Source organism: Myxocyprinus asiaticus, chromosome 10 (assembly GCF_019703515.2).
Source record: "Myxocyprinus asiaticus isolate MX2 ecotype Aquarium Trade chromosome 10, UBuf_Myxa_2, whole genome shotgun sequence".
Taxonomy (NCBI): domain Eukaryota; kingdom Metazoa; phylum Chordata; class Actinopteri; order Cypriniformes; family Catostomidae; genus Myxocyprinus; species Myxocyprinus asiaticus.
In genome coordinates this window covers 37,055,802-37,075,446 of record NC_059353.1, presented here as the reverse complement: position 1 = coordinate 37,075,446, position 19,645 = coordinate 37,055,802, and the positions used below count along the sequence as shown (strand labels likewise).

At 36.6% G+C, this 19,645-nt stretch overlaps 1 protein-coding gene across 1 annotated transcript in view; it reads right to left on the bottom strand.

Annotated features, from left to right (window-relative positions):
* The window catches only part of LOC127446903 (low-density lipoprotein receptor-related protein 1B-like), a 491,131-nt gene that overhangs the window by 18,103 nt on the left and 453,383 nt on the right, over window positions 1-19,645 (bottom strand). Inside the window, exons 69-84 of the mRNA XM_051708221.1 lie at window positions 18,243-18,349; window positions 17,216-17,348; window positions 16,516-16,622; window positions 15,504-15,636; window positions 13,291-13,413; window positions 12,931-13,053; window positions 10,273-10,413; window positions 9,770-9,904; window positions 7,356-7,475; window positions 6,578-6,819; window positions 5,882-6,105; window positions 4,637-4,743; window positions 3,019-3,135; window positions 2,649-2,822; window positions 1,288-1,413; window positions 962-1,126 (exon numbers count right to left, since the gene is read on the bottom strand). Coding sequence (XP_051564181.1) covers window positions 962-1,126; window positions 1,288-1,413; window positions 2,649-2,822; window positions 3,019-3,135; window positions 4,637-4,743; window positions 5,882-6,105; window positions 6,578-6,819; window positions 7,356-7,475; window positions 9,770-9,904; window positions 10,273-10,413; window positions 12,931-13,053; window positions 13,291-13,413; window positions 15,504-15,636; window positions 16,516-16,622; window positions 17,216-17,348; window positions 18,243-18,349 — 2,277 coding nt within the window. The remainder of the gene's footprint in view (window positions 1-961; window positions 1,127-1,287; window positions 1,414-2,648; window positions 2,823-3,018; window positions 3,136-4,636; window positions 4,744-5,881; window positions 6,106-6,577; window positions 6,820-7,355; window positions 7,476-9,769; window positions 9,905-10,272; window positions 10,414-12,930; window positions 13,054-13,290; window positions 13,414-15,503; window positions 15,637-16,515; window positions 16,623-17,215; window positions 17,349-18,242; window positions 18,350-19,645) is intronic.

Genomic DNA, 19,645 nt, shown 5'->3' with positions numbered 1-19,645 from the left:
CCAGCGTCATGGAATGTTAAATCAATCATATTAGGATTCAGATCGCTGCAACCAGAGGTGCAAGTCAGCAGAGAGGATCGTTCACTCTAATTACTTATGGCCACCAGGAGATGGTGCCAAGTACATGACACAATGATGGCTCATATGACACAGAATAGAACTGAATGAGATCACGTTACTCATGCCTGCATGCTTTGGAGAGAGATCATACCTTTAGTCATTGTATGGAGAGGCTTTTGGACACTAGAATAATTTATGTTTGTGATGCCATAACTTTTGATTGCTTTGTGGTATAACACAAATTTTTACTCAGTTACAGGTGACATGATTGGGAACAAAACATAAGCAGTTTTTTGGAGCTACCTTATTTACACCCTGAGATATATAATGTCAAATATGAAAAATAAGAAAGAAAGTACATTTTTAGCTCAAGTTTTTTGTAATTTCTTAATTTCTTAGGCTGAGAGTTTTAGAATGTATCATAAACTATATCATAAAAAAAAGTTTTCTTTAAAATGATACCAAACACTTGACCCTCCTTGTTTTTTTTTTTTTTATTATTATTTTATTTTAATTTGTTTGTCGAGTTATAAGCCTATAATTTTATGCATGCCACTGAAACAGAAACTCTTTAAAAACACCATCAGAGCTTAAAGGGTTAAGAAATCAATATAGGGACTAGCTAGTTTGGAACCAAATGTTGGTTTGTAGTTATTTTACTAAACTGTACACTATAACTGTACATTATTGAACTACATAAATTAATTATTTTTTTTCTTACAACAATTTGGGTAACATGATTGAGCTTCAACACTACACTTATGTTGGATACAGAGGATACATACATTTGATATGTTTAAAAATAACTACTTTTCATACCAGGTTAGACAATATTGATTTTATGCTATAAAACTTTCCTATACACATCATATGCTAACATAAAGCTGAGAGAGTTCCTTACCAAGAGGTGAGCCTGTGCATGTGCCTCCATTTAAGCAGTAATCTGTACAGTGGTTGACTTCACACCGTTCCCCAGAGAAACTGGGCCAACAGTAACAGCGCCAGTCTCCTTTTTCATTGGCCATGCACCGTCCTCCATTCTCGCAGGCTGGTCGACACAGCTCACCTTTACCATAATAAAATGAATTAACTCGGAGAAAAATGTTTTATGAATATTTTGTTGGTTTTGTTGTCCTGTTCCAATTCTCCAAAATCATAAGATAACAGCATGATCATCAAAACAAAGAAAAAAAGCAAAGTGAGCACCCATGAAGTGTAGTTTCAAACCTGAGACATTGGGGTCAATACAGGAGCTATTGACTAAGGTCTTCCCCTCTGGACATGTGCAGCTGGCCCCGACTGGATTGAGCAAGCACATGAAATCACAGCTCATCCTTAGACAGGGATTGGCCACTGGATATAAAGAAGATAAAGCACAATTTTAGTCATAGTTTCCTGTCTTTTGATGTAAAAAAAGTCATTTTTGTACATTTTAAAATTTTACATTTATGTCATGTATTTCAATATTTTGTCATGTTATATTCATTCATTTTAATACATTTTACTATGATGGAAATGACATATTTGCTGACAAAAATAAAGTTACCCTTTTGTCACTCACTCGACGTTGTGTCGATGTAGTGACACTAGGGGTCGATCTTGAAAGCCCGAGACACCTTCAGATCTTTGAGAAAAGGCCAATGAGAATTGGCGAGTAGAATTTGCATGCCACTCCCCCTGACATACGGGTATAAAGTGAGTCTGGAATGCGGATTCATTCAGATTTTTTCTTCGGAGCCGAGCGGTTGTATTTCAGCGAGCTGAATACTACTACTGATCCATTCACCTCTTCAGAAGCGTGGGCTTTCTCACTCTGCACTCCACTGCAGACTACGCCCCTGGGCGCTTCGACAGCACTTTAAAAGAGTTTATTTCCTCTAAAGACTATATTTCCTCTATTAGAGCAGGCACAGTGACGTTGAACGTCTTTTTAAAGACGCGTCTTTTTAAAGATGCCTTTCCATCTCTGTGCAGTTCCTGGATGCGGTCGTTACCTCTCCGCCTCTGACAGTCACAATCACTGCCTCACGTGCCTGGGTGTGGTAGCCCAGTCTGGGGCCGCCGCGGAGCTGACCGCCATGCTTGCCTGGGTCACCGCGAGTGTTGGGCTTGAGTGGAACCCTCCACCCCCCCGCGCACTCGCGGCTTGATGACTGGTTTCTGGGTTCGGCGTGCCGCTTGCGCCCCCCTCCAGTCCCCTTCTTCCCGGAAGTGCACGACGAGCTGACGCAATCGTGGAGGGCACCTTTCGCTGCCCGAACCTGATCCTTCAGTTCGTCTGCTCTCACTACCCTCGACGGTAGGGCGGCCGAGGGTTATGCCGCGATACCCCAGGTGGATAAGGCAAACGCGGCACACCTGTGCCCGCTAAGCGCCACCACCTGGCGGAGTCACCCGGCACTCCCTTCCCGAGCCTGTAGGACAACGTCGTCTCTGGCGACTAAAGCCTACAGTGCTGCCGGTCAGGCTGCCTCTGCCCTGCAAGCCATGGCCCTCTTACAGGTCTTACAAGAACCATTTCTTTATTCTATATGTTAAGAAGAAACAGCACCAAGTAGAAAACATTTAGAATAAAAGTGTTTTCTTACCATCCTGTTGCTTGAACCGATGGGAGATCAGGACATTAGTAGTTTTTTCAATTCCCAGATCAAGAGGTTCAACAGGTTTTTTGCCATATTTGTGTTTTCTGAAAACTTCATTTTTCAGCCCTGTTCCATAAATATAATCCTCAAAAATGTCTATTCTGTATGGTTGTGGTATTCCTGTGCAGGAATGAAGTGAGGTACAAAAACAGAAACTTTTAAAACAATCTAAATGGTAATTTATGGTAAGTCCATGAATAAAACTTAATTATAAACATACACATTGACTTATATTTAATAGACATTTTCAGGCATATAAACTAAAACAACAAATCAATATATTATCATCAGTTTCACTTTCAATTGTACTTCTCACCTTGCTTGCCATCGATTACCACCAATGGGTCTGAGCCATCGAATCGGACACTGCCAATGACAGAGAGCTCTGCATCAGCCCAATACACACGCTGGCTGAAGTAATCAATTGCCAATCCTACAGATAAATGACAGGAAGAGATTTATTTTCCAAATGATAACAAGACCTTGGGACAGAATGTTCTATAACGTTTTCTTTTTCTTTTTTTTTTACATTTGAAAATGGACATGGACTTTCTGGACTAAAACATGTCTAAAAGGGTTTCTTTCATCTAGGTTATGTGAGACTGTAATATGAAAAAACAAAGAAAAAAAGGCTTTAAATAGCATCACAGTTAGGGTTCTGCTTAGGGTAAGGTTGTATGAAGAACAGGAGCCTAGCTACAGAGTAAAGAACCTAAAAGACCCCAAAACTGTTTGTCTATTTCTGTTAGCTTGCATGATCCAAACAAGCCCTTCAATATGTTCCACCCAAATGTCCCAATATGTTTCAATACGAAAAAATTCAAATGTTCCTTAGGCAGATATAGTTCTAAATTTATCTATTTATACTTGGAATAGTTTAAATTTACTATTTATATTAAATAGAATACACCTACAGTCTCCTGGGCGCGATCATGATTTAACCAATGATCATGAGCATGTATTCTACTAAATGTAAATAGCTACAATTATATAGGTACACTTCCTCACGCTTGACACATGCTCAGAGCACAGTACATGCACTCTGTGCATGCATCAAGAAGAAGGAAGTGAAATCGAGCTTGAAATCATGATTGTGCCATGGAGAGAAAAAAAGGTTACATTTTGGTCTGTTCTCACCCAAAACCGATCGAATCACTTCAGAAGACATGGACATTACACCACTTAAGTTTTATGGATTACTTTTGCCTTTATGTCCTTTTTGGAGCTTGATAGCTTTGGACCCCATGGACTTGTATTTTATCATAAATGTTTGAAAAAATCTTTGTGTTCTGCAAAGGAAAGAAAGTCATACAAGTTTGAGATGGCATAAGGGTGAATAAATGATGAGAGAATGATAATTTTTGGGTGAACTATTCCTGGAACCCTTGTTGCAATGTGGACATATTCAGCACAAAAGCTTCAGATCCATGTCCTTTTGCTCTTCTTGAAATAAATTCAGCAAAAATTTGCTCCATATTTCTCTGAGTTTGCATTACTTGAATCATTACATTTCCTTTCTTGATTAAAGACGGGGATGTTGCAGATCAGTTCCTTTTTAAGAGACGATGCATTCCTAAAGCTGTACTGGAGGCGTAATGTTGGCCCCTATAAAGAAGGCCATGGTTAAATGTAGCGGTACTTTTTGTTTCCCTGAGGAACATGCCTGAAGGTTTACCTAAAGGCACTGCTACTAAAACATTCCTTCTTTTTCCCCTTAAACTCCTTTTACAGCTCAAAAACAGGGAAAGTGCTGTGACACAACTATTTTCTTCAAAACAGGATATGAGATCTACAAACTTCTATACAAACACATTCAGACCTTGACCTTGTCCCTTTTACATAGAACCATAAGAACAGTCTCCAGTTTATCACATTTGTACACTACAGAGAAAGCAGCTGAGGGCTCAAAGGAGTGTTGAAATACAGGAACATACCTGTGGGTCTCCTGAGGTTCTTGTCCAAAAGCACTCGACGCATGGAGCCATCCATTGCACTCTCTTCTATATGCGAGTGATCGCCTATTACTGACCAATACATCATCCTGAAACATGCCAAAGCTTTCCTTACATCATAATACTGTATTAATTTAATATTTAACAACATTAACATAACTGCAGAGCAGTTTAGTAGCATTAAAATTCTTCTAAATTAGAATCAAAGTATTAATTCAGCCCGAATCACTTAAGGTACACAATTTTGTTTTAAACAAAAGTTGTATTTTTTATGATATTCAAGGATATCACTTTATAATAGGATTGTATATAGCAAATGCATTAGGTACAGTATCATGAATTAATGAACAATATTTGCATTTATTAATATTGATAAATGTTAAAGGAATATTCTGGGTTCAATACATGTTAAACTCAATCGACAGCATTTGTTCATTGCATAATGTTAATTACCACAAAAATACATTTTGACATGCCCCTCCTTTTCTTTAAAAAAAGCAAAAATCAAAGTTACAGTGAGGCACTTACAATGGAAGTGAATGGGGCCAATGTTTGGAGGGTTTAAAGGCAGAAATGTTAAGCTTATAATTTTATAAAAGCACTCATGTACGTATTATTTGAGCTGTAAAGTTGTTTAAATAATAATTTTTACAGTCATTTTAGGGTTTTAGGGATTGTTGACAATACTTCGTCATGGCAACAAAGTTGTAAAATTGGCTATAACTTTACACAGAAAAGGTAAAAATAATAAAAGATATTATATTACACTAAAATCATGTTAACAGGCATATTGTTTGTCTTGTGGCTATCCTTTTGAAAAAGTGAGTATTTTAATTTTACGAACTGGCCCCATTCCCTTCCATTGTAAGTGCCTCACTAGATTTGTGCTTTTTTTTAAGTAATCAATATTATGCCATGTTGATGATTTAGCTGAACTTGTATTGAACCCGGAATATTCCTTAATTTATACATTTATAAAAATAACAATGTTCAAAATTTTAAATGTATTCAACATTGATGTCATTGTAATAATTAAAAACTGAGTGTGATTGGTCTTGTCTTCCCCTTGCATATTGTTATCCATAGTGTGATATGTGTTGATTCTCTAATTTGTCTAAAAAGTCTTTAAAATTTGTTTTTTGTTGACATTCTGGTGCATAAATAATACAAATGTTGTTAAATAACTACAGTAAATGAAGCCTAAACAGTATTGAAACATCCTCCTACCCTTTGACTGGATTGACAGTGATGGCGTAAGGCTCCCCTGCAATGTCAGTTATCAGGCGAGTGCAGTTGGGTCCCTTGAGCTGGCCCACATTAATAGAGAATCTAAGCTTGGTCCAGTGAGCTGTGTAATAACTGAACCAGTGCATCCTGGAGTGGTCAGTCCAGTAGATATTTCCAGTGACCCAGTCGGCTGACACATCTCTGGGCCTGCGGAAATCTGGGCACTGCAAAAGGCAACCAGATAACAGCCTGATTCCCATGTGAGTCAAGGCATCACAGAATCGTCAAAATTATAAGTATGAAGAAAAATGATTTAAAAATAACTGATTTTATCATTTAAATATTTAATATTTCATAAACAGAAAATCTAGAATGTGACATTCTGACCACCTAGATATTGTGCTCATAAAAAATAATAATAATAATAATAAATTATAGACTTCAGAAATTCAGGTATTTACAAAAAATTGCAGTAAAAAGGTGGCAAAATACATACATTTTGAGGTTATATTTAATCGTTTGACAGACACTTATCCGAAGCAACAGTGTATTCAAAGTATGCATTTACTTATTTAGGCTATGTAAAATAATTTGAAGGGAACAAATACCAATTTGGAAAGGACAAAAATAAAAAAATAAATACAAATTTCAAAAGAACTTTGTCGAGATACTTCACACAAGACTTATGATACTTACTATGATGCCAACATTTGTTTTAATTTGACTCCTGTTTAGGATTTCTTTGTAAAAAAGTCCACCGGGATTAAACTGAGTAGCCCAGATAAACTTTTGTTGGTGATACAGAGCATCCATCCCAATGATGCGGGCATTTTCCTCAATGCGAGCATGTACTTTGTGTCCATGGCTCTGGTTAAATGGATACACAAAACTTCGGATTTCAGTGTCATTAGATATGTAGAGCACTCGATCTTCTGGTCCTGCCCGTTGAGTTATTAATATGCAAAAAAAATGAAAAGTGGCTAAATTCCATTTGGGGTTTAAGACAACAGTTTGACAATTGCAGATGCAGAAAAATCATTCAGTGTCAATCAATCAATGTGCATTTTAATCAATAAATAATTAGTAATTGATAATCAATACTGTATATTATAGATGATATAAGAAGGCTAAATAGTTATAAATATACCACAAAACAAATGCATATGATCTTAACATTACTAACATTAGTATTGCATTATGACTACCATATTGTAGAATTCATAATCTAAAATATTAGCAGTAGAATAACAAGATGCAATGGTTAAAACACTCAGGTTAAAATAAAATCATGCATTAACAGCACAATTATTGCATCAGTTTTGTAGGGTTTAAACATATAACTATGTCTAGCCCTGTGTGCTGACCTATTGCATGAGAAGATGAGCTACCTGAGTGTTTCAAAGGCTAAAATAAAATGTCACAAGAACAGTAATTGAAGCCAAAGGTCAAGTCAATAGAAAATAAAGATCCTTACCTTTTGCTATGCAGCTGCCATTTATATCCTTATAATTTTTGTCACATGTACATTTGTATGATCCTTTTGTGTTTGTGCAATAGTGAGAGCAAGTGCCAAACTGGAGGCACTCATTGATCTCTGAAAAGAAAAAAAAGAAAAAAGTCAGCAATCAAGGAATAGTGCTTACTGGGAACTACTACTTTGACTATGCATTAGTTTATCATGTTAACAATAATAGATTTCTTCACATGTTGAGTACATGGAAAAACAAAAGTCAAATGTTTTTCTGCATCTCTTACTCTTTATTCTCAGAAAAAACACTATGTGAGAGCAAGTGGAAATGCTCTATTAAATGCCAAAAAAAAAAAAAAAAAAAAAAAAAGAAAGAAATCCAGCTGGTTTAAACACTCTACCAGTCTTCCACTGTTCAGAAAACAGACAGTCCTGCCCTAAACACACACCATTGGTTGAGCCAATGGCCTTGTCCCAAACGGCACCCTCAGCCCTCACAGTCCTCCTCCGACTCAAACAGTTGAAATGAGAAGTTTACATTCACCTTTGCCAAATACTGTACATTTAAACTCAGTTTTTCACAATTCCTGACATTTAATCATAGAAAGAATTCCCTGTCTTAGGTCAGTTAGGATCACTACTTTATTTTAAGAATGTGAAATGTCAGAATAATAGTAGAGAGAATGATTTATTTCAGCTTTTATTTCTTTCATCACATTCCCAGTGGGTCAGAAGTTTACATACACTTTGTTAGTATTTAGTAGCATTGCCTTTAAATTGTTTAATTTGGGTCAAATGTTTTGGGTAGCCTTCCACAAGCTTCTCACAATAATTTGCTGAAATTTTGGCCCATTTCTCCAGACAGAACTGGTGTAACTGAGTCAGGTTTGTAGGCCTCCTTGCTCGCACATGCTTTTTCAGTTCGGATTGAGGTCATGGCTTTGTGATTGCTACTCCAAAACCTTGACTTTGTTGTCCTTAAGCCATTTTGCCACAACTTTGGAGGTATGCTTGAGGTCACTGTCCATTTTTGAAGACCCATTTGTGACTGAGCTTTAACTTCCTGGATGATGTCTTGAGATGTTGCTTCAATATATCCACATCATTTTCCTTCCTCATGATGCCATCTATTTTGTGAATTGCACCAGTCCCTCCTGCAGCAAAGCACCCCCACGACATGATGCTGCCACCTCCATGCTTCACGGTTGGGATGGTGTTCTTCGACTTGCAAGCCTCACCCTTTTTCCTCCAAACATAACAATGGTCATTATGGCCCAAAAGTTACATTTTTGTTTCATCAGACCAGAGGATATTTCTCCAAAAAGTAAGATTTTGTCCCCATGTGCACTTGCAAACCGTAGTCTGGCTTTTTTATGGTGGTTTTGGATCATTGGCTTCTTCCTTGCTGAACAGCCTTTCAGGTTATGTCGATATAGGACTCGTTTTATTGTGGATATAGATACTTGTCTACCTGTTTCCTCCAGCATCTTCGTCCTTTGCTGTTGCTCTGGGATTGATTTGCACTTTTCGCACCAAACTACGTTTATCTCTAGGTGACAGAATGCATCTCCTTCCTGAGTGGTATGATGGCTGCGTGGTCCCATAGTGTTTATACTTGCGTACTATTGTACAGATGAACATGGTACCTTCAGGCGTTTGGAAATTTTGGACTTGTGGAGGTCCAAAAAAACTTTTCTGAGGTCTTGGCTGATTTCTTTTGATTTTCTCATGATGTTACACCTCCACTTCAGTACACCTCCTATCAGAAGCTAATTGGCTAATTGTCTAAAGGCTTGACATCATTTTCTGGAATTTTCTAAGCTGCTTAAAGGCACAGTTAACTTAGTATATGTAAACTTCTGACCCACTGGAATTGTGATATAGTCAATTAAAAGTGAAACAATCTGTCAGTAAACAATTGTTGGAAAAATTACTCGTCTCACTGCCAAAACTATAGTTTGCTAATATTAAATCTGTGGAGTGGTTAAAAAATTAGTTTTAATGACTTCAGCCTAAGTATATGTAAACTTCTGACTTCAACTGTACTTTGCCACATGGTCTATTGGGTAATAGTCTGCTGAGAAATCTGCCCCAGTGAGGTCACAGCAAAAGTGTGCATCGAGGTTGCATAGGGCCACAAAGAGGATGCTCAAAAGGGGGTTAACCTACAGGTTTCTTGCATATCACAGATGACCGTTTACAATGGCCTCAAGACCACATTTGGGACGCCATTTGAGACAGGGCCAATGTTATGTCCAGCCCAAGCAAGTTTCTCAAACAAACAGATTGTAAGTCCTACTTGTGCCGCTAGTAGTGCAGAAATTGCACATTTCACTTTTAAGTTGAAAATCTGAAGGTACCTCTCTCTGGTAAAGCAGTAAATAATTTTGTTTGTGAATGCTAACATAGTCTGTCAGTACCTTCACATTTTTTGGTTCTGAGATTTCTCTGAAAGCCTTGTTTGCAGTGGCAAATTGCATTTGTGTTTGTCTGATTGCATACTGCATCCTCCCCACATGGATTCATCCTCTTTTCACATATGTCTCCATTTGAAGCTGGAATGAAAGAGAGCTTTGAAGTAACATCCTGCATACATGCACCTACCGCCTCATAAGGTGATGGGATTATTTTTGTTATGATGCTTATTCATAGGAAAAAAATTAATACAAAATTATACAATGTTTTTTCCCTTTTTTTCCAGAAAAAATAAAACGGAAAACATAGAATTTGGGGCCAAAAAACTAAAAACAGATTTCATAGGGGCCCAGCCTGGTTTCTAGATCTTGACTTCAGTTCCAACCAATCACAAACACATATGATACAGCATGCATCCACATAATCCACAGAGGCTCCCTTTATTCTGACAATTGTTTGTTTTCCAAAATGTGCATAGGAAAGATTTGGTATCACTCCAAAAACATACGAGCCTTGCAGTCCTGTTCATCTGATCCTCCATCTCCACAGTCATCAAAAAGATCGCACTGCAGCTGTCCAGGTATACATCTACGATTACTACAGGTAAACTCAGTCTTTCCACAGGGCTTGGGCCTGGTTGAAACAGCCTCTGGTTTGGGCACCAGATCAAAGAAAGAAAAAAATAAATTAATTCAAAACATAAGCAGAGTAATTGTGTGAGTGCTGGTGATTACTGAGAACTATACATTACCAGTCAAAAGTTTAAACACATCTACTCATTCTTTATTATTTCTGTCATCCCAACTATGAAATAACAAAAATGTAAAACAAATCAAAACTATCTAATATTTTTGTTTTTTAAAAGTAGCCACCCTTTGTCTAGATCAGTGTTTCCCAACCACTGTGCCGTGGCACACTGGTGTGCCATGAAAGATTGTCAGGTGTGCTGTGGAAAATTATTAAATTCCACAAAATAAATACATGCATGGAAAAAAAAATAATAATAATTTCAGGGATCCAAACTCCTCACCTTTCTGAGAAATTCGCCATTTTGAAACCATAATCGGTCACTTTTGTGATTGTGAAGAGCAATGATTAATATGCAAAAGTGACTGATATTTATACGCGTTAAGGGTTTTTCACATGACACATCAGCGCTGCAGAATACACTGAAGTCTATGAAGTGACGTCACTTTACACCAAAGTGTTTTTCACCCACACATTTTTGCTTCACCAATAATGTCTTTGAGAGTGCTAAGCAACGAGAAATATTTAAAAACTGTCCAAATTTGTGAAGACACATTGAATGTCTCATAATTACTTTTAATTAAATATTACCTTATCGTTTATGAATATCAGAGACCCTGGTTATTGAACTAATTTAAATTCACCAAGAAAACGCTTAGACCAAAACATAAACGAGTCCTTTTATTACTTTCTGCTATAAAAGCAACTACAAGCTTTTTTCTCTCTTCCAAATACATGTTTTCAATGTTTATTGTGCACACCTCCTGCTTTTTTACATGGTAAACTCGTAAAATCGCCCCTTTGTGACGCTTTCTGCAACTCTTGTCATGTGGAGGGCAATGCGGTGCTTGACGCTGGCGTTGAACGAAGCGTTGACACCTCGACTCAACTCATGTGAAATGCGCTTTACAATGAAAGAACATTATTGAAACTCAAAATTATTATTATTTGTCTATTATTGTGGTCTTTTAAGATAAAAGCCATGCTCAGCAGTTTAAACAGGCTACTGTAGGAAAATGATACTGTAGATCTGCTTTGTGTTTATAATATGTATATATATATACACAATATATATATTGTGTATATATATATCCTGAAGTCAGTAGATTTGTAGCCATGCAAGTTTTAATAAAGAGAAGGTAAGGACGTTATTGAAACTCACTAATATTAGACTATTATTGTTGTCTTTTTGGATGAAAAATAATGCTCAAACTGAAGGAAGAATATAAATCTGCTTTGTTCTTTTAATGCTTAAACACTGTAAAGTCTCTTGGTAGATTTCGGTCATGAACGACTCAAAATGATTCACTGACTCACTCATAGCACTTAAGACGCTCATTTATCGCCACCTGGTGACATTTCCAGAAGGGGTCACTGAACTAATCAGTTAATAAAATTGAACAAATTTGTGAAACAGAAGCAAGCCTCACCAAAATACTCTTTATTTTGCAGCTAATTCTGCACAATTGTAAACTTGAATAAACTTGAATCACTAAAATAGCTGGAATTGGTGCTTTTAGCTTATTCTTTAAAAAAAAATATCCCCAGAAATTGTTTTCTGTGGACCAGTGATTGTCTTAACTTTTTCGCCCCTCATGAGTTTGCATCCCTGTAATCTGTTGTGGCATTGCAAGAACAAATCTACAAATTAGAAAAGAAGCAAATTTGTTGTTTTTTCATTACCCATTTAGCGCTCTTGCCACCTGTGACCTCACACAGCGTAGCCTACCTATGTGACTTTTTTTTTTTTTTTTTTTGCATAGCCGAATTTCAAACAGTACAAGTAAACACACTACTGAGACAGACAGAAAACATGGACAAGTTCTTGAAAAGGAAAACTATTGACGATGGTTAGCCTATGTGGGATAATGGTGTGCCGTAGAATTTTTTAGTCGTAAAAAGTGTGCCGTGGCAGAAAAAAAAACTGGTGTTGGGAAACACTGGTCTAGATTACAGTTCTGCATATTCTGGGCATTCTCTGAAACAACTTCATGAGGTATTCACCTGGGATGTGCTCAAAAATGTTTTGAAGGAGTTATGAAATTAATGCATAGACACAATTTATATTTGTCTACACAGTGAACACATGCACTGAGATAATGTATAGCTTGAATGCACTGCCAAAAGCATAATTCAAATGTAATTTTCAGCATTTAAGCATAAGCCTTTAGCTCAAAAGTTTTCTAAGAGCATGAGAAACAAATTTGGTCAAATGCATCCAAATGTTTTACTTCTGTATTTAAAAAATTGTATATCTAATTCGTATTGTATATCTAAAAGACCTGATTAACTGATTGCATAATTTACCAAATTCTAGGCTAATTTTTTTGTCAATTAAAACAAGTGTGTCCAAAATGATAGATGTCCCATTGTGCTGGTGAGGATAAAGGCATCATCAGAGACATGTGAATGAGCATACCACATTCGTCTTCATCTGAGTTGTCCCCACAGTTATCCACATTGTTACAGATTTGATCAAGCCGTAGACACACTCTGTCATTTCTGCAGCGGTACGGCCTTGCTGGAGGACAAGGCAGCTTGCCTATTGAAAAGAGGACAATACGTTATAATGTGTGGCATTTTTTCTGCTTTGTAATGCTATGCTGAATAGCTTATCATAACTTATTTTATTTGTAATGCTGTACCTGTAAGTGACCCTTACACATTGAACGAGAAAACTAAAAAAGAGGTTTTCTCCAAGCAGTGTAAGTTTTTTTCAATTTTGAACCAGGAAAGCACAGCTGAAGGTCATATAATTTCACAGAGATAGATACACTACCACACATCTCGGCGTCTTCGTCAGAGTTGTCTCCGCAGTCATCTTCACCATCACACACCCACACGTGCAGCTTACACAGCGTGTTGTTGCAGATGAACTCATCGGGCCGACAGAAGAAAGCTTCTGTATAAACAATAGTCAGCTTGTTGTAATAAATGGATATTTTCTGTGAATTAAACAGGAATATGCTTATGCCAACCTGAATGAGCACTCACAGTATATAAACATAGGGTGTGTGCCTTATCAGGCAGGAATCAAATCAAATGTTTGAATAACATCCTTTCAACAAATACTTATTGGTATGGTTGTATGGTACGGTAGAGATTTTGCTATACCAATTGTACCAAAGTAGATATATTTGCATTAATATTAGCAAGCAGGACTGCTTTAAATTATTAACACATGATCAAAATGAAGACGCATCGAAAAACGCAAAAATACAAAGCGGGACATGTTTCAAAGAAGTCAAGATGAGGAAGAACTTGTTAATAAAGAAACAGTTCACCCAAAAATTATAATTCTCTCATATATTCACCCTTATGCCATCTTAAACTTGTATGATTTTCTTCTGCGGACCACAAACAAATATATTTTCAAGGATATATGATGTGTGTTTTTGTCCATATAATGCAAGTCAACAGGGACCAAAACTTTCAAGCTCCAAAAAGGACATAAAGACATCATAAAAAGTAATCCATATGGCTCAAGTGGTTTAATCCATGTCTTCTAAAGTGGTACGATCGGCTTTGGGTGAGAAACAGACCAATCATTTGGACAAACACACACATCACAAATCCTTTCAAAATCTTTGTGTTCTGCAGCAGAAAGAAAGTCATACGAGTTTGAGATGGCATAAGGGTGAGCAAATGATTAGAAAATACGTTTTGTGGTGAACTATTCTTTAAGAGGTGTAATGTGAATAAAGAAAAAAAAACAAAAAATCCCTAGATCAGGGGAGCTCACACTTCAATGACATGAAATCTACTTTTTCATTATAGTAAGATCTGCCATGCATTGTACATAGGCAGTGTTGTCACGGTACTAAAATTTCAGTAGCCAGTATCTATACCAGTGAAATTTGACAATTTTCGATACCAAGACTAATACTAACTAATTTGTTAATTAGGTAAACATTGTTTCAAGTTCTCAAGTAATTATTCAGGACAAGGAAACAGTCAGTCATAAAATAAGAACAAAGAAACAAATAAAGAAAACCGCTTAACATTTCTCACAGCATTTCCAATAAGTATTCAAGTAAATGTTCAGAAATTGAAATATCAAATGTACCATAAAACTACATAGATTACAGGTCTTCACTGCATGATTATAATACATTAATATTTTTTAAAACTACTTAAGTTATCCAGCCCAGAGCAATTACTTTGTTGTCTTGTTTTATTGCTATTTTTGTTTGATTAATATTAACGGCATGGACAGTAGAAGGTCAGTAAGGCTGTATTTACACTGCCTAATATTCAAATGCACAGATTCGGTAGAGTGTTCCCCTGCCATCCTGCGTTTCTGAAATCCATGTGCAGGGGAGCTGAAATAAGGAAATAAAAAACTATCTTTAAGATTCTCATTATTTGTGTAGTTTCTCTTGACCTGTTAACAAGATCGACCAGTGGTTATCTTGCGACTGACCAGTCAATCGCGATTGACGTAATGAGCACCCCTGCCCTAGATTAATCAAAAGTAGGCATTACCAACATATTTTTGTTGAATTTCCAGCAAAAATAACTAGGCTGTATAACTAAAATAACATACCATCTACCCCTACTGTCTACTGATATGCCTAAATCTGTTTGATTTTTGAGGTAGCATAGACGTATCCTTAGTTTAGTTAATTTATTAATGTATGTTTCGCAAGAAATAAGCATTGGAGTCATTAATTGGTGCTTGGTTTCTTCTGAAGCTCACTTAAATTTGTTCATAACATTGTGTTGTTATGGTGTGTTTTTCACTTCAAAGGTACCTTCATACAGCAGCTTTAGGTTTTGTACACACCCATAATGTAGGTCTGTTAAGTTACTAGCCTAAATGTTACTTTTTATGTGATTATGATTTAAATGTCAAAACTGCCTATATTACATATGATATGACATATTCATTCATTAATGCAGTTTAGAACTCATGCAGCGTATCATCGTGAAAGGTTCTTACAAAGTTGTGAGTGGGGTACCAAGAAGTGGACATTATATAATATATCTTACCATGACCACAGTTTTCCTCATCGCTGTGGTCTACGCAATCAAACACATCATCGCAACGCCAGCGTTTGGGGATGCAGTGAGCATGGTTCTTGCACAGAAACTCATCTTCTCTGCACTCCTTCACACAGTCCGTCTGTTGGGAGCACAATAAGGAAAGCCTAAAATACTCACTGTCATACAAAATTTGCTACAGAACACATCTGTGTTTCCATGGAGTCAAATACGAGTCTAATACAAGATGTTTGAGATATTGGCAATATGGTGTACATGTTCTTCTCTATAGTCACTGACTATACACCATCATGTTATGAATTGCTCATGTTATGCTATTATAATCAAATACAGGGCTTTTGAAGAACCCCTTTTAATTATAATTAGCTTTTGGTGTCCTATAGGATGAACAAGGTTTTGTACCTTTGACTTTACTGAGCAATCAGATTCCTAGTAATTAATAGTTCCAGATCAGAGTGTCACATCAAGGCAATAAAAAAAATGAATTATTCATATTTTATCTGTTCTACTCTGCTGAAAAATTCAGCTGAAACCAGCTGTGATAGCTGGTATTATTTGGTTTGAAGTTTGTCTAAGCTGGTTTCGGTGGTGGATTAGCTCAACTTCCATCTGGAGGGGCCAAGGTGGGTCTGACAGAACAATCTTGGTCAATGTGGTTAAACCACATCGGCTAAGCTAGTAGGGTTGAGCTGGTTAACTATGTTCCAAAACTCAAACTCCAAACCTGATCAGCTAGTCCAATTTAAACCTGAAGTGTGTAATTTCAATCACCAAATGGAATTTTGCACAAAAAAAAAATTCATACGTTTTCAAACAGGTTTCCCAAACACTCCCCTTGTCTTCAATTGGTTGGTCTAACAGAAAATCCCACCCCAAATTCACGCCATTGCTTAAGCCAATTTATATATAAATTTCCCCCCACTAATGGACTTACAGCTCTGCACAGTTTCAAAGAGAATCGGTTTATGTAAGATGACATGGGTCTTGCTAAAGGACTGACCTCATCAGAACTGTCCAAACAGTTGTCATGTCCATCACACCTCAGGCTGGCAGACACACAGCCTCCACTGGCACACACGTACTCATTTAGAGAGCAGGAGGGAAGCACTACAAAATAGATGAGGAACACACACACATACACAATTTTGCCATGACAGGTACAGAATATATAACAAACACATGTGAAAGATCTTTGAAACTCCCCTCAATTGAGAGATTAGAATATGGAAGATACTCAAATCAAAAAGCAAAATGTGCTCCTCAATAAACAGTGAGGTCTAAATAAATTATTAGGTTTAATTAAAACTTAACCAAGGAATAAACTCCTGAAGAATATCACAAGAGAGCTGATTTAGGCAGTTTAGTTTGTTATGTACCAAACCTTTAAAAGAGAGAAAGTGAGCTACATCACTTGATCAGACAATTTGTAAGAATTCTGCTTATTACATGGCTTCTTTCCAAACAATCAAATAAATGGACATATAGTTATTTAATAATGTGATAAGATAGAGCCTGCCAAGTGATAAAAGAGACATGAAACTAACTATGAAGGAAATCGGTTGCCTATGACAAAGGTAGGTTATACAATTTAATGGTCTCTATACATAAAATATTTGACTGCAGAATGCTGCAATTGACCAATCGCAATGGAAGTATTCCACCGAGCTATGTAATAACTCCATAAAATATATAAGATATACCTGTTCCAAGGCAATTTCTTTCATCTTCCCCTGTCTTACAGTCTTCCTGGCCATCGCACAGCCATTTACGTGAGATGCAGAGATTGTTGTGGCACTGAAACTGATCCTCTGCACAGTGAGTCTTGCAGTCCTTCTGCAAATGTGCAAATCATGTGTGAATGAGTTCAGTGTTTTCTCATATTCTAAAAGCCAAAAATGTATGTTTCATGATCTCATGATCTTAAAAACCTTTAAAAGGCTTATGCCTAAAGCATGAAATTAGTTTTGCAGATAAAAAGACAAAATTGTTAATTTAATTAATTTAATTATTATTATTATTATCATTTAAACATATGGGTTGGACCAGATAGGGAAGGAAAAGTAGCCAACAAGTGCCCAGCATGCGTGGGAACTTCTTCAATACTGTATAAAAAGATGCCAGATGGCACCTCAAAAAGTTGGTTGATAGAATGCCTCGAGTGTGCAGAGCTGTAATCTACAGTAGGCAAGAGGTGGCTACTTTGAAGAATATTAAGATAAGATATAAGTTTTAATTTGCTGAACATTTTATTGGTCACTACTTGACATTCATATTATTCATATAAATGTGGAAAAAAGTAGTAGCAATATATATATAATATACACTTACATACATATACACACTGTATATTGCTACTACTATTTTCCACATTTGTAAATAATACGAATATATATATATATATATATATATATATATATATATATATACACACACACACACATACAAACTTTTAAATGGTATTGACTGTATCTTTAGTTCAAAATTTAAATGATTTTAAAGGCAATGTTCAAAATATTTTCAGAAAGTAAATTTGATTAAACATTCCTTTTTTTAAGTTTTGTAAATCACTCATCTTCCTGACTTGCTAATAAATCCAAATAACCATGAGGATAAATGCTGTGGGAAGACCAAGATTAAACAGCTTTAAAATACTTGGCTTGAAGGGAGTGTTTGGGAATGCAAGACTCCTGCTGAATTCTCCTTGAATGACGTGGATTATTCACTGACCTCATCTGAGTTATCAATGCAGTCGTAGTCACCATCGCAATGGAAGCGTGCTGAGATACATTCCCCATTGGCGCAGGCAAAATCCTTATGATTACAGGTCACTGGCTCTGCAGAGAAGAGAACACAATAAGACAGCTAAAAAAATGGCACAGCTAACTGACCGTGCCCTGCAAAGCTGCTCGCAATGAAAACGGTGAAGTAGACCTTAGCAGAGGATGGATGAAAGACAGCAAGAGCACATCAAAAGTGCAAAAGTGGCCCACACTTGGACGTGAATTGGCGTTGGACTATCTGTTTCCAAGGTTCTTGCAAGTTTGCCAAGAAATTAAGAGAAGTGATTTGCAGACTAATCAGCAATTAGAATGTCTAAAAAGGCTGTTTTCGAAGAGAGTCCGCCGGCTATAATTTACCAGAAGCACTATGTACCATTAAGGTGGTTAGAAAAAATATGTTAGCACAAACTGTTTGAAATTGGCAGTTGATTTAACAACATAATGTAGGGAAAAGAGGTCATTAAAGCAAAGCTATCTTGGACATTTTACACTGATGCCATGCAAATGGAAAAACATCAAGTGTACCCTGCTAAAAAAAGTTCCCAAAAAGAAATATAAACCATTTAAGTGTGCTTTATGTCATTTTTTAAAATCAACTGTCTAACATCCAGAGGTGAGTCATGAGTCTAACTATGAATAGAAAAAATAATAATAAAAAAACATTTTAAACCAGCCTAAGCTGATTTGCTGGTCTTAGCTGTTCAGGGATGTGTTTCCTGTAAAATGACGTAACCATCATAGCACGATCATCACTGTACAAATTAACTAGCTAGTCACGTCTGTTTCCCGAAACATAGTAACTGTTGCACATCCATCATTTGAACCACACTGGTTGAGCTGTCGTTAATGACGTTACTCAGGGGGTGGAGTAATAACTTCCCTAAATATTAAATTCTAATAGCTTATTTACACGTACACCAGAAAGCTGTTTAATGCGAAAAAGCTGTTGAAGACACGTAAGCGACATGCACTTTGTAATGCAACAGATGCATTTCACTGCAATAGTGGAGTTTCCCTTTACATTAGACATTGCCGTTCCCTTGATGCACTTGGGCACATTCGTACTCTTCAAAAACGTATTAACGCAACTTATGCGTTAACATAAACACATTAAAAGCTGTGTTCTCTAACAGAAGCTGTGTCATGCGCTTTCTCTTAACAGCCTTTAATCCCTTAAATGGCTGCACTCGCGTTAACATGACGTTTTAGAACATTGTTTTCTGCAAAATTCGTTTTCTTAAATGCATGTAAACATAGTCAAAGTCTTGACAGAATGAAAGATATATATGAAATGAAAGATATAGAAGCATCATTGTAAAATAATGTCTACATAGCAAACTAATAAGGAAC